Source organism: Gopherus evgoodei, chromosome 4, assembly GCF_007399415.2.
Source record: "Gopherus evgoodei ecotype Sinaloan lineage chromosome 4, rGopEvg1_v1.p, whole genome shotgun sequence".
NCBI classification, from domain to species: Eukaryota; Metazoa; Chordata; order Testudines; family Testudinidae; genus Gopherus; species Gopherus evgoodei.
Window position 1 is genome coordinate 131,544,878 of NC_044325.1, and position 12,787 is coordinate 131,557,664.

Consider the following 12,787-nt stretch of genomic DNA (forward strand, 5'->3'; position numbering starts at 1 on the left):
CCCAGGGGGTTAAAAGGCCTCTCCCCATCCACTGAGGAGAGATAACCATGGGGAAATAAGGTTCAGCTGGAAAAGGGGTCACTAGGGAACTAATTAAGTTCAGTTGGCTCCAAATGCTTGAGACTTTTTAAACCCCTCCCCCCCACACACATACAAGGGGGAGGGGGGTGAGATGAGATGAGATGAGCAGGGAAGCTGCCAGTAGGCTAGGTGCAGCAAGACACCAAACTCTTCCAGGAAGGAAGGCTGCACTCCCTCCCCAGAAGGGAAGGAAAACAAGCACAAGCGACTGACTGAGGAAAGGAATGGCTGGACCCTGTGCTACCTATAAGGATTTGCCTTGCCCAAGCCAGTGTCTCCAAGGCTAAAAAGGATTGAGCCTGCTGAGGAGAAGAAGGTACTTTGCCACGCTTACTTTGTTCTATCTGTTATTACTTGAAACCACTTAAATTCTACTTTTTGTATTTAATAAAATCACTTTTTTGTTTATTAGTAAACCCAGAGTAAGTGATTAATACCTGGGGGAGCAAACAACTGTGCAACTCTCTATCAGTGTTATAGAGGACTAAGTTTACTCTGCATAAGCTTCATGCAGAGTAAAACTGATTTATTTGGGGTTTGGATCCCATTGGGAATTGGGTGTCTGGATGCTGGAGACAGGTGATCTGCTAAGCCGTTTTTGGTTAAAGTCTGCAGCTTTGGGGGCATGGACCAGACCTGGGTCTGTGTTGCAGCAGGCTAGCATATCAGGCTCAACAAGGCAGGGTTCTGGAGTCCCTCCATCCCTCCCTCCCCATACACTCCATCCATTTATCTCCAGACACCACATTTAGCTATGCCCATACACCCCTCTCATCCATCCATTGCCATATACTCTCATCCATCTATCTCCATACACCCGTCAATCTAATCTATCGATAGATCTATCCCCATACACCACATCTATCTATCATCTACCTACCTACCTACATGCACTGCCGTGCATGGAAAGCTGCAGAGAGTCATGGGGCAATGGCTGTTCTGCACAGAATAGTGGACAGTCCAGCCTGGGAAGAAGAACCAAGGAGGAGACAACGCTGCATGGAGAGAAGAGGCCATGCATGCCCCAGTGGTGGGGGAAGCAGCAAGCCAGAGGGCAGGACCCTGGTGCACCGGGTCATCAGCAAGCCCTGCTGGAGAAGCACTGATGTGCTGAGCTGACCATGCTTTGGAGCCTGGGTGGGACCTGGGTATGCTCCATGTCCTGCCATGGGCAGCCCTGAGCTGTGCAGTAGGGGAATATAAATCAGTGTTACTCAACGGACTGCAGCAGCATGAGGCAGATTTACACCAGCTGAGGATCTGATCCCAATTTTGAGCCCTAACTCAGGCCATGAGCGTTGATGAGTCTCGTAGTCTCATCCCAGCCAACATTTCTGTGCACTACAAGCCCATCCTCCAGGACTGCCAGCATCTCTGCCAGGGAGAGAGGGGCACTGGCAGAGCTGGATGTGGGGAGTCCAGGGATGAGACAGACAACAGGGGGCTGTGGGTCAGGACTGAGGGGCACCAGCAGGTCTGTGTGTGGGGAAGCTTGCCTGGCCCTTGCTTGCGTTCTGCCCACCTCTCAGAGAATTATGTTCAGCCACAAACGTTTAATAAGAGAACAAAGCAAAACAAGTAAAAGCCCTGGCAGCGCAATATTCCTCAGGCTGTCCCCTCCCCCTCCTGAGCATTTCTGCTTGGCGAGATTAAGTCATCAAATATTAATCAGGAGTAATTATCCCTCCTCAGGCACTGCTCTCCTCCCGTAAAGTGTATTCGCAGCCCGGCTCTGCTCCCTGCAGCCCGTGCTCCTCAGCTTCTCAGCCAGTGCAGAGCCCCACCATAGGTCACCGGCAGGGGTCAGTCTGGCGATTGTCTGTGTGCGTGGAAAGCAGCTGCTGAGGATCGAGGAGACGGGAACAGGTGATGGGCCAGGACCTCTCAATCAATGCAGGGGGAGAGAGGGGATCAGGGCTGTATCAGGAGGGCTGCGCAGCACAGGACAGCACAGGGGGAAGATACCATGAGGGAGTCTCCCTACCACCTAGAACCACGTGGTGGCACTGGGGTCAGCCCACGAGGTGGGTAAACCAACCTCACCTGAATGCCACATTCCTCAAACGAGTCATGGGTAAACGCAGTTCCCCCTCGACAACACTACTGGGGTCAGCACTGACTGGGGATGGATGGAGGGACTCCAGAACCCTGGCCCCCACTCCATATAGCACAGCCCTGGGGTCAGCACTGCCTGCGAGGCGAGAGCGCCCCCTGCGCCCTATAGCACAGCGCCCCAAGCACTGTCCTAGGGCCAGCATGGACTGCGAGGGGAGAGCGCCCCCTACTGAACCACCCACCTCACTCCCTGCAGACACTGGGTTTCCTTGGGAAAGGTTTCCCATCCCAGCAGTGACCCGACCAGACCCCCTGCCAACACGTGGGATCCGCTGTGCTCCTGGGGTGGGGGATGTGTGATGTGCACATGCCCATGAGTGGGAACTCGCACAGATCCTTCTCCCCCTCCAGGACCCAGCCTGTTCCGAGGACAGACTCCTCCATCTGCCTCCCTACCTCCCTTGGGATCCTGCCCAGCAGAATCCCACCCCAGGTAGGTTCTGAGAGTCTCCCACAGCTGCCCTCCTGCCAGTCTCAGACCCACTAGGCAGCACAGCAGCCACGACTCACCCGGCAGTTGCCCAGCTCCTCGGCCGACAGTATGATGGTGCCACACTTTTTCCCTGGAATCCCACTGCAGAAGAAGAGAGAAAGGGTCTGAGCCACTGAGCTGGCCCTGCCTAAAGAGCTGCAGCACCGCCAGATTTTATGCAAGGTTCTGGCCATCAGCCCCACACGCTGCTCCCCGGCTGCTGGCCCTGTGCCTGAGGCCCTGCGCCCACGACTCCGCTCCCTGGCCCTGCAACCAAGGCTCTGCACCCTGGCCCCAAGCCCACCCCCACCGGTAGCCCCACTCTTGGGCCCCCTTACACCTGTCCGGGTCTCCCCCTCCCAGAGACATGGCCCTGCTCCCGGCCCCAGCTCTAGCGGCTGGGTGGGTGTGGACAGGGTGTGGGGGGGCATGAGGTAAAAAGTAAAAACTGCTTTCAGCACCCCCACTATTAAAAGTGTTCCAGCAACACTGCCCGGCCCTGGGCTGTCCTGGCCCGATAGCCCCCTCACTTCCATGCACCCATCCTACCACCCCTTTGCTCTATTACCCCAGCCACACGCCTCCTGTCTGCATCACCTCCATGTGGCACCTGCTCCCCTCAGTTATCACCCCCTCTGCTGCCCTCTCTTCACCCTGCCTCCCCTCTCCTGATGCATCCTCCCTCCACCTCTGCCCCTCTTCCAGTGGCTGCTGGCAGATTGCTGGCTGAGCGCAGGGCTTCACCACAGGAGCACTGCCTGGCCTGAGATGGGCGCTGCCATCAGGAGGTGGGGAGGGGGATTCACAGATGAATTTGGGGGACTGTAATCCAGTGCACTGTGTCTGCACCACACTTGCCTGCCCAGTTACCGGGGAGTGCACTGGGCCCAGCAGGGTCCCTGGGGAATAGACCTCCTTCCCCAGCCCACCTGGTCTTGTCTGCACCAGGATGCCCCCGAGGTGTCGCTCCCTGGGGCGCAGACCTGGCACAGGCAGGGCTCAGGCTGTTCTCGCCCTGCATGCTGGGTGTCCTGCACTGGCATTAGCTCCAGCTGGGCCCTGGGCAGTGTCGCCCTGTACAGGGGTTTAGCCAGGGCTCGTCCCTCTCTGGGGCGGTGGGGAACCACAGCGCCTCGCTACTTCCTTCCAGTTGTGACGGGGAATTAGCCTGGCCGCGGGGGTTTCGCGCCACGGCAGCAGTAGAGGCAAAACATAAGAGTTATTCACACCCGGTGTCACGGAGTGTGGGGGAGTCCGGCCCTGCACCCCTCTTCCTGGGACCCATAGTGACTTTTAGCCAGCCAGTAAAACAGAAGGTTTATTGGACAACCAGAACACAGGTTACAGCAGAGTTTGCAGGCACAGTCAGGAACCCTCCATCGAGTCCTTTTGGGCTTTCAGGGTGCTTGGATCCTAGTTAGGATACCCTGAATTCTGCTCACACAGCCCCAAGCCCAAACTCAAAACTGCTTCCCTCCTGCCACTCCCTTCCTTTGTTCCCCTTCCCGGGCAAAGGTGTTGACCTTTCCCCTCCCTTACCTAGCTCAGGTTACAGGCTCCGGTATCGTTCATCCCCTAAAGTCCTCCCCTGCTCTCCCATTCCCCACACAGACAGCCCCTACTCCATCACACCTCTCCCCCTTCAAGACTGAACTGAGCGGGGTCACTCTGCCCAGTGACCTGGGGAAGTTCAGGGCCCCCTCTCCGGGACAACGCATCCACTATCAGCTTGGCACTTCCCTTCACATGGACCACGTCCATGTCATAGTCCTGCAGGAGCAGGCTCCACCTCAGGAGCTTGGCGTTGGCTCTTTTCATCTGGTGCAGCCAGGTCAGGGGAGAGTGGTCGGTGTACACGGTGAAGTGTTGCCCAAAGAGATATGGCTCTAGCTTCTTAAGGGACACACCATGGCCAGGCATTCCTTCTCGATGCCCGCGTAGTTTTGCTCCCGGGGTAGCAGCTTCTTACTCAGGTACACGATGGGGTGTCTCTCCCCCTTTTCATCCTCCTGCATTAACACCGCCCCCAGTCCCATGTCTGAGGCGTCGGTGAACACCATAAAGGATTTGTCAAAATCTGGGTTTGCCAGAACTGGGCCACTAACCAGTGCCTCCTTCAGCACCCGGAAAGCCTCCTGGCACTACTCAGTCCAGATCACCTTGTCTGGCTTCCCCTTTTTGCACAGTTCAGTGATGGGGCCGGCTATGGCACTAAAGTGGGGCACGAACCTTCAATAGTACCCCACCATCCCAATAAAGGCCTGGACCTGCTTTTTGGTTTGGGGAGCAGGCCAGTCTCTGATCACCTCCATCTTGGCTGGTTCCGGCTTCAGGCAGCCGCTCCCCACCCGATGGCCCAGGTAAGATACTTCAGCCATCCCCACCTTGCACTTCTCAGCCTTTACGGTTAACCCAGCCCTTTGGAGTCAGTCCAGGACTTGTTTAACCTGGGACATATGGTCCTCCCAGGTCTGGCTGAAGACGCAGATGTCATCAATATACGCCACGGCAAAACTCTCCATCCCCCTCAGTAGCTGATCCACCAGGCGCTGGAAGGTGGCCGGTGCTCCCTTGAGGCCGAAGGGCAGGGTCAGAAACTCGTAGAGCCCCAGAGGGGTGATAAAGGCCGATTTCAGCCTGGCATCTGCATCCAGCAGTACTTGCCAGTAGCCCTTGGTAAGATCCATGGTGGTGAGGTACCGAGCACCTCCCAGCTTGTCTAGGAGCTCGTCAGGCCTGGGCATGGGGTAGGCCTCAGATACGGTGATGGCATTGAGCTTTCGATAGTCCACACAGAACCGGATTGACCCATCCTTCTTGGGGACTAGCACCACTGGTGAGGCCCAAGGGCTGGAAGACTGCTGGATCACCCCCAAAGCCAGCATGTCCCTGACCTCTCTTTCAAGATCCTGGGCAGTTTTACCAGTGACCCGAAAAGGGGAGCATCTTATAGGGGATGTGACCTGGTCTCCACCCTGTGGACAGTCAAATTAGTGCGTCCAGGTTGGTTGGAAAACAGCTGTTGGTATAGATGCAGCACCCCTCTGATCTCAGCGGGCTGGGCCAGGGTCAGCTGATCAGAGAGAGGAATCGCCTCTAGGGGGGAATCAGCCTTTGTCCCAGGGAATAGATCCACTAAGGGGTCATCTCCCTGCCCCTCCCAATGTCCACACACGGCCAACACCACATTCCCCCTGTCATAGTATGGTGTCATCATGTTCACATGGTACACCCGACGGTGATGTGCCCGGTTTGACAGCTCCACCACATAGTTTACCTCATTCAGTTGCTTGATCACGTTGAAGGGCCCTTCCTAGGTGGCTTGGAGTTTGTTTCTCCTCACGGGGATGAGAACCATCACCTGATCCCCGGTGATGAAGGCACGGGCCCGTACCGTGCCGTCATATCAGACCTTCTGCATCCTCTGGGCTCAGGCCAGATTCTCCCTGGCCAGGCCCATGAGCTCAGCCAGTCTTTCCCGGAAGGTCAGGACATACTCCACCACTGACTCTCCCTCGGGAGTGGCCTTCCCCTCCCATTCGTCCCTCATCAGGTCTAGGGGCCCCCTTACCTGCCTTCCATACAACAGTTCGAAAAGTGAAAACCCGGTGGATTCCTGGGGTACCTCCCTGTACGCGAACAGCAAGTGAGGTAAGTACTTGTCCCAATCTTGTGGGTGCTGGTTCATAAATGTTTTTAGCATCATCTTCAGCGTCCCGTTGAACCTTTCCACCAGCCCGTTGGACTGGGGGTGATACGCTGGACCCCACATTTCTGCCATAAGGACCGGAGCAGGGCCGACATGAAGTTGGACCCCTGATCCGTTAAGACCTCATTGGGGAACCCCACCCGGCTGAAAATTGTCAGCAGCGCATCTGCCACTGTGTCTGCTTCGATAGAGGACAAGGCCACCGCCTCGGGGTAGCGAGTGGCAAAATCCACCACCACCAGGATGTATTTCTTCCCTGACTGGGTCGTCTTGCTGAGGGGTCCCACTATGTCCATGGCCACTTTCTGGAAAGGATATTCCATGATGGGTAAAGGCCTCATAGCTGCTTTCCCCTTGTCCTGGGCCTTCCCCACCCTCTGGCAGGGGTCACAGGATTGGCAGTACTGTCGGACATGGGTAAAGACCCCAGGCCAGTGCCAGATCTTCGGCAGCAATTCGGTGGCAGAGGCCCCCTGCAGCCGAAGATCCCAGGCCCCCTGAATCCTCTGAGCGGCCCTGCATAGGAGCAGGGCCCTAGAGTGTGGCAGGAGTTGGGAGCACCCAGGGGTCTGGGATATGGAGGCCAGGAGGAGGCAGGTAAGCAGGAGGGGTCTCTAGTAGCAGCCAAGCAGGATTCCTCCAGTAGCCTAAACAACTTCATGCACCTCTTCCTGGTTTAAATAAAGCTCCTCAGTCAATCGAAGATGCTGGATTTTCCCCCAATCAGAAGCTTTGGGGGCAGGGCCCTTTGCAATCTAGCACTTCACTGGTTCCCTTCTGCAGTGGGAAGAGTGGGGGGGAAGGAGCGGAGTGAAGGCGGGGCCTCAGAGGAAGCGGGGGAGTGGGGGCGAGAACAAGTAGAGTGAAGGCGGGGCCTCGGGGAACGGGCGAAGTGGGGGTGGAGCACTTACAGGGAAAAATAAAAGTGAGCACCTCTGCTTTGGATGATTTTGTTAGTTGTTTATAAAAAGCCTTGTCCACCTCTTCTTCCTGGTTAGGTGTCTACCATGGCATCATCCTTTTATCCTTACCCAGATAAACGACTGGAGGTACGGCCTGTTTTAAAGACTTGGGCTATTTGGCTGGGTTTATCCAACCCCTTCAGCGCTGGCCTAGCTCTGCTCCCACTGAATGCAATGGGCTTTCTGAGCATTGACTCTAGTGTTGTTATGTCATGGACCAGGCCATGACTGTGCTCGGTGCTGTACAGACAGAACACAATGAGGGTCCCTGCCCCCAAGAGCCGACAATCTAATGGGAGCAGAGTTAGGTCAGTGCTGAGTGCTCTAAAACCCCCACTCTCCAGGCATGTCTACACTAGAAACCTAAGTCCACCTATATTAGGTCAACTTACAGCCACCACAGTAAATATTACAGTGGTGCATGTTCACACTACCCTCCCTGTGGCAGGGAAATGCTTCCACCTACTGAAGAGGGGCAGTGTGGGGGGCTGAGAGCCCAGCTGCCCCTGGGATCCCAGTTGTGAGCTCTGTGCTCAGAGTCCAGGCAAGCCTCTGGAAAGACGCTGGGCTCCTGGTGGGAAGTGGTGGGGAAGCCTCCAGGCAGCAGCTGGACTGGGAGCTGGGAGCCCCACACCTGCCCCCGGTGACAGCCTGGCTTTCTTGTCAATTTCACGGCTCCAACATGGAGACATGAAATCAACAAGAATGACAGCCAACATGGACACTGCATTGCCCTAACCACACCAACATAAGCTCTGTGCCTCTCGCAGAGGTGGTGCCATTATGTCGGTGTAGTGTGGCACTTACATGGATGGGCACAAGGCTGTAGTGCGTACACTGCCATAATTAGGTTGATGTAAGTTGCCTGATGTCAACCTAACTCCACAGTGTAGACCAAGCCTCAGAGTTTGCTGGACAATACGCTGAAAACCTTCCCCCTCCCATCATGCAGAGCGGCTCCACTCTCAGCTGCTGAGTCTCACGCACTTGGCCCTTGAACTGCCCCACCCACCCAAGGATCTCACAGCACTGTACAAGCCTCCTCAGTCCAGCCGCAGAGCTCCTCTGGGAGTGGGTCGCAGGTGGAGAAACAGAGGCAGTGAGGTGACTCGCCCAAGGTCACCATACACAGGGCTGGGAACAGAACCCAGGCGTCCTGACTCTCCCTCTCAGCCCAGCATCACAGTGCAGGTTCAAATAGATGGAGGGACTCATCTGTAACCTCTGAGGGTCCCAGGAATTTGGGATTTGCTGGCCCTGTAACCACCAGCAGAATCCACCTCAGTAGGGTTCAAGCCAAAGGACCAGGCAGACCCTGGGCAAGGTGTGGTCAGGACTAGTAAGCGTAGTTCACATCTCTGGGTCAGGCTGACCCCCAGGTGCGGAATCAAAGAGGACATTCCTCCAGACCCCCTGTGGGGAGGCTGTCCTTGGAGCATGGAGTGGGGCAGCCGCTGCAGGGAGGGTAAGGAGGACACACGGCACAGACCTATCCTGTCTTCCTGTGGAAGCTTTCGGGGAGTAAAGGCACTGGGGCGTCAGGATGATGGGGCTATCCAAATATTAGGGGACATGGCCAGAAACTCTGAAGGGCTTTAGGAGCACAAGTCCCACAGACTTTCACATCCCCTCTGAAAATGACCCCGTGACAGTTAGGCTGTTAGAGGGCGTTGGCAGGACTAGCCCGGTCGGGAAGAGAGCAGAACTCAGGGCCAGGCATTGCAGTGCTCAGCCCCCACAGTAGCCATAACGTCAGGCCTTGCGTGACGCCATGATGGTGCTGTTAATAACAGGCCCTGCTGGGTCGACAGGGAGGTTTGAACTCGGGGCTGTCAGCGGTGCTGATGGTGCAGGAGCGGGGCTTGCTTCAGTGAAATGACCAGGCCTGGAACTTAGGAGCAGCAATGGACCCATAAATCTCTTCTGTGCCCAGCCACTGGGGGAAAGAGGGGGACGGGACAGTCTCATGCTGTCCTAGTGCTGGTGTCGAATGTGTAGTGTCTCTAGCCATGGGACCAGGGCATTGTCAGGGCAAAGCCCCCCCTACAGACTGCCTCCCTGCGAGGCTGCCTGTGCAGGAGGAGATGCTCGTGAAGCTGTGTCACTCACCCATTGGAGACGGACGGCATGGGCTTCCCTGTTCTGGAATGTAACGTGAACGCTCCCATCCTGCCAGGAGACAGAGAGTGAGAGAGTTAGCTTGGACCTTTCCCTGGGCTCCCTGAGAACATATGCTGCCTGGGGCTGATAACCACCAAGGAGAGCCAGGCCAACGCTCCTGAACCAATCCCAGGGGGTCTCCCCAAACTGTCTCCTGGGGACAAGGAAGAGAGGGCCCAGAATGACACAGACACACCCAGGCACGTGTCTGACCATCCCCCAATATTTCACCAAAGGGTGGGGGGAGTGTCTCTGCTGAAAGCTAAGCACCGGTTGATTGCTGGTCTGTGGCCGGATGTTCGGACTATGTCATATGGAGGATCCTGGGTTCCAAACCCACAGAAGTGAACCGGGTCACTTACAGCAGGGGGTCTCAGAGCTGGATCAACGCTGAGAACTGCGGGCATGGGGGGAGCCGGCCCAGCCCTGTGCCTAGTCTGGAGACTGTGCAGGGCAAAGCATCCCCTCCAGAAATGCTGAATAGGGGCCCATCAAGACTGAGCTGCAGCTAATGAAACACCCTGATTATGAACAGAGACAAGAGCCTCGGGCTATACGAGGAGGGAAAATGGCCCCAAACATTGTTCATCACAGAAGAGAGATTCTGCCAGCGGAAGCGTCTCACGAGGGGAGGATCCCAGCTCCCACCACTGAATCAGCGCCATGCAGAACGAGCCTGTCAATACATGTGGGCTCTGGACTGTACGTCACATTTTCCTTGTACCTGGAACCTCGTGTGTCCAAACCCTTTAATGTGCTTTTATGGACAGTGGCTGGTTTCAATAGCCAGGGTTGTGGCGCTGGCCGGGCGCCAGCAAGGGGAGCATGGGCAGCTGCAGTGGGACGATAACTCCAGTGCAGGCAGCTCGGCAATGCAGGCCACAGCCTGACTGACAGTAGAAGAGGGTCCAGTAGCTGCTCTCCCGAGGGCAGCTGGGATCCATGGCCATGTGCCCAACCATGCCACAGCAGGGACCTGGAAGGCTCAGTCAGCCCCCTGGCATAGAATGGGAACCCCAGACAGGTGCAGACACAGGCTGCCAGATGGTCCCAGGGACACACTACCCTGCTGGCAGACCACTGGCACTGGGTCTTTCCTTAGGCTAGCATGGGAATCTCCCTCGAGCTGGCATGAAGAGCCCTATGGCCTGGCACTGGGGCTGCCTTAGGCCTGCGCTGTGGGGGCAGCCCCCTGCCATACAGCTTCACTCCTAAGGTGGCATCTCCAGTGAGGCAGTCCCAAGCCCGGCACCCTCCTTCAGCTGCCCTGTGTGACGCAGTAGGGAATAGGGTGGATTGACCTGGGAATGTCGTCTAGTTTTACTGGGACTGTCTGCATTAGGGATGAGATAGCAGGGGATGATTTTACTTGAGAGATACCTGAGCTTGTAACCTGAGCCAGGAGGAGGGTGGTGCCAGGTGACACCTTTGCCCCAGAAACTGGACAAAGGGAGGGGAGGAGCTGAGGGAAGGGGGAGAGAGACGGCTAGAGGAGGTTTTGCTTTCAGTTTTGGGCTGGGTGGTGAAACGCAGGGAACCCCAAAGCTGGGGTCTAAGCTCCCTAACCTCCCCCCCCCCAGAAGGACTTGACTGAGGGGTCCTGGTTGTACCTACAAGCCCTGCTTGGGACTGCGTTCCTGTCATCTAATAAACCTGTTTTACTGTCTGGCTGAGAGTCACAGTGAATCGCAGGAAGAGGGGTGCACGGCCCTGACTTCCCACACTCCGTGACACCTTGTCTGCCCATCTCGCTCCCACCCCCGAAAGGGACCCCCCCCCGTTCAGTTCCACCAACTGCAGAGGCCACCAAGGAGTCTCCGAAAGTGGCAGATTCCAGAGCCCTGCCTGCTGCTGGCTGACCCAGCACCCCCTCAGAGATGCTGCTGCAAAGGATTCTGGGGCCCATGTGGGGACGACTGTAGGGTGAGGTCCAGAGGGGGGTGGGAAGTGCACTGCAGGGCCAGGGAAGTGCACTGCAGAGCTGCCGAGAAGCCTGGCACTGAGCTGCACCCCCAACTCAGCCGGGCAGCAAGGATGGAGAATGGTGCATTGCAGATCTGCCCCCCCTCCCACCGCCGTCCCTCTGTCTCTGTGGAGCTCTGCTCTCTATCCATGGACACTCACTGACCGAGCCCAATGGGAATGCTTCAGACGGGGGAGATAAGATCACGAAAGGAGGTGGCAGAACCTGTGCGTTTGCCAGGAGTTAAACTCCTGGGACCTTGGCAAGCTCACCAGCCTGTCTCCAGCACCCATCCAAATGCTTTGGCAGGCACCAGGGTTCCTACACTGGGCAGGGAGCACGGGGCTGGAGGCATGGCTGGGGGGCTAATATGAGGGGGAAAGGAGTCCAGGAGTGCTGGCCGTATTTTAAAGAAGCCTTATTGAGGGACCATGAACAAACCATCCCAATGTGCAGAAAGAATAGCAAATATGGCAAGCGACCAGACTGGCTTAACAGTGAAATCTTCGGTGAGCTTAAACTCAAAAAGGAAGCTTACAAGAAGTGGAAATTTGGTCAGATGACTAGAGGGGAGTATAAAAATATTGCTAGAGCATACAGGGGTGTAATCAGGAAGGCCAAGGCACAATTGGAGTTGCAACTAGCAAGGGATGTAAAAGGTAACAAGAAGGTATGTTAGCAACAAGACGGTCAGGGAAAGTGTGGGACCCTTACTGAATGGGGGAGGCAACCTAGTAACAGATGATGTGGAAAAAGCTTAAGTACTCAATTTTTTTTTGCCTCGGTCTTCACAGCTAAGGTCAGCTCCCAGACTGCTGCACTGGACATCACAATATGGGGAGGAGGTGAGCAGTCCTCAGTGGTGAAAGAACAGGTTAAGGACTATTGAGAAAAGCTGGACATGCACAAGTCCATGGTTCCAGATCCAATGCATCCAAGGGTGCTGAGGGAGTTGGCTGATGTGACTGCAGAGCCATTGGCTGTTATCTCTGAAAACTCATGGCGATCAGGGGAGATCCCGGATGATTGGAAAAAGGCAAATATAGTGCCCATCTTTAAAAAAGGCAAGAAGGAGAACCCAGGGAACTACAGACTCCCTGCCTGACCAACCCGATTGCCTTCTATGATGAGGTAACTGGCTCTGTGGATGAGGGGAAAGCAGTGGATGTGTTATTCCTTGACTTCAGCAAAGCTTTTGATATGGTCTCCCACAATATTCTTGTCAGCAAGTTCAAGAAGCATGGATTGGATGAATGGACTACAAGATGGATAGAAAGCCGGCAAGACCGTTGGGCTCAATGGGTAGCTATCAACGGCTTGATATC

The 12,787-nt window shown here is 55.9% G+C and overlaps 1 protein-coding gene across 3 annotated transcripts in view; it reads right to left on the bottom strand.

Moving 5' to 3' along the window:
* LOC115650746 (copine-5) overlaps nt 1-12,787 on the bottom strand; it is a 197,947-nt gene that overhangs the window by 117,015 nt on the left and 68,145 nt on the right. For 2 of the 3 annotated variants that reach the window (XM_030561101.1, XM_030561099.1), the window contains exons 7-8: nt 9,449-9,508; nt 2,707-2,770 (exon numbers count right to left, since the gene is read on the bottom strand). In XM_030561101.1, the coding sequence (XP_030416961.1) occupies nt 2,707-2,770; nt 9,449-9,508 (124 nt within the window). The remainder of the gene's footprint in view (nt 1-2,706; nt 2,771-9,448; nt 9,509-12,787) is intronic. The other variant, XM_030561100.1, reaches the window with a different exon arrangement.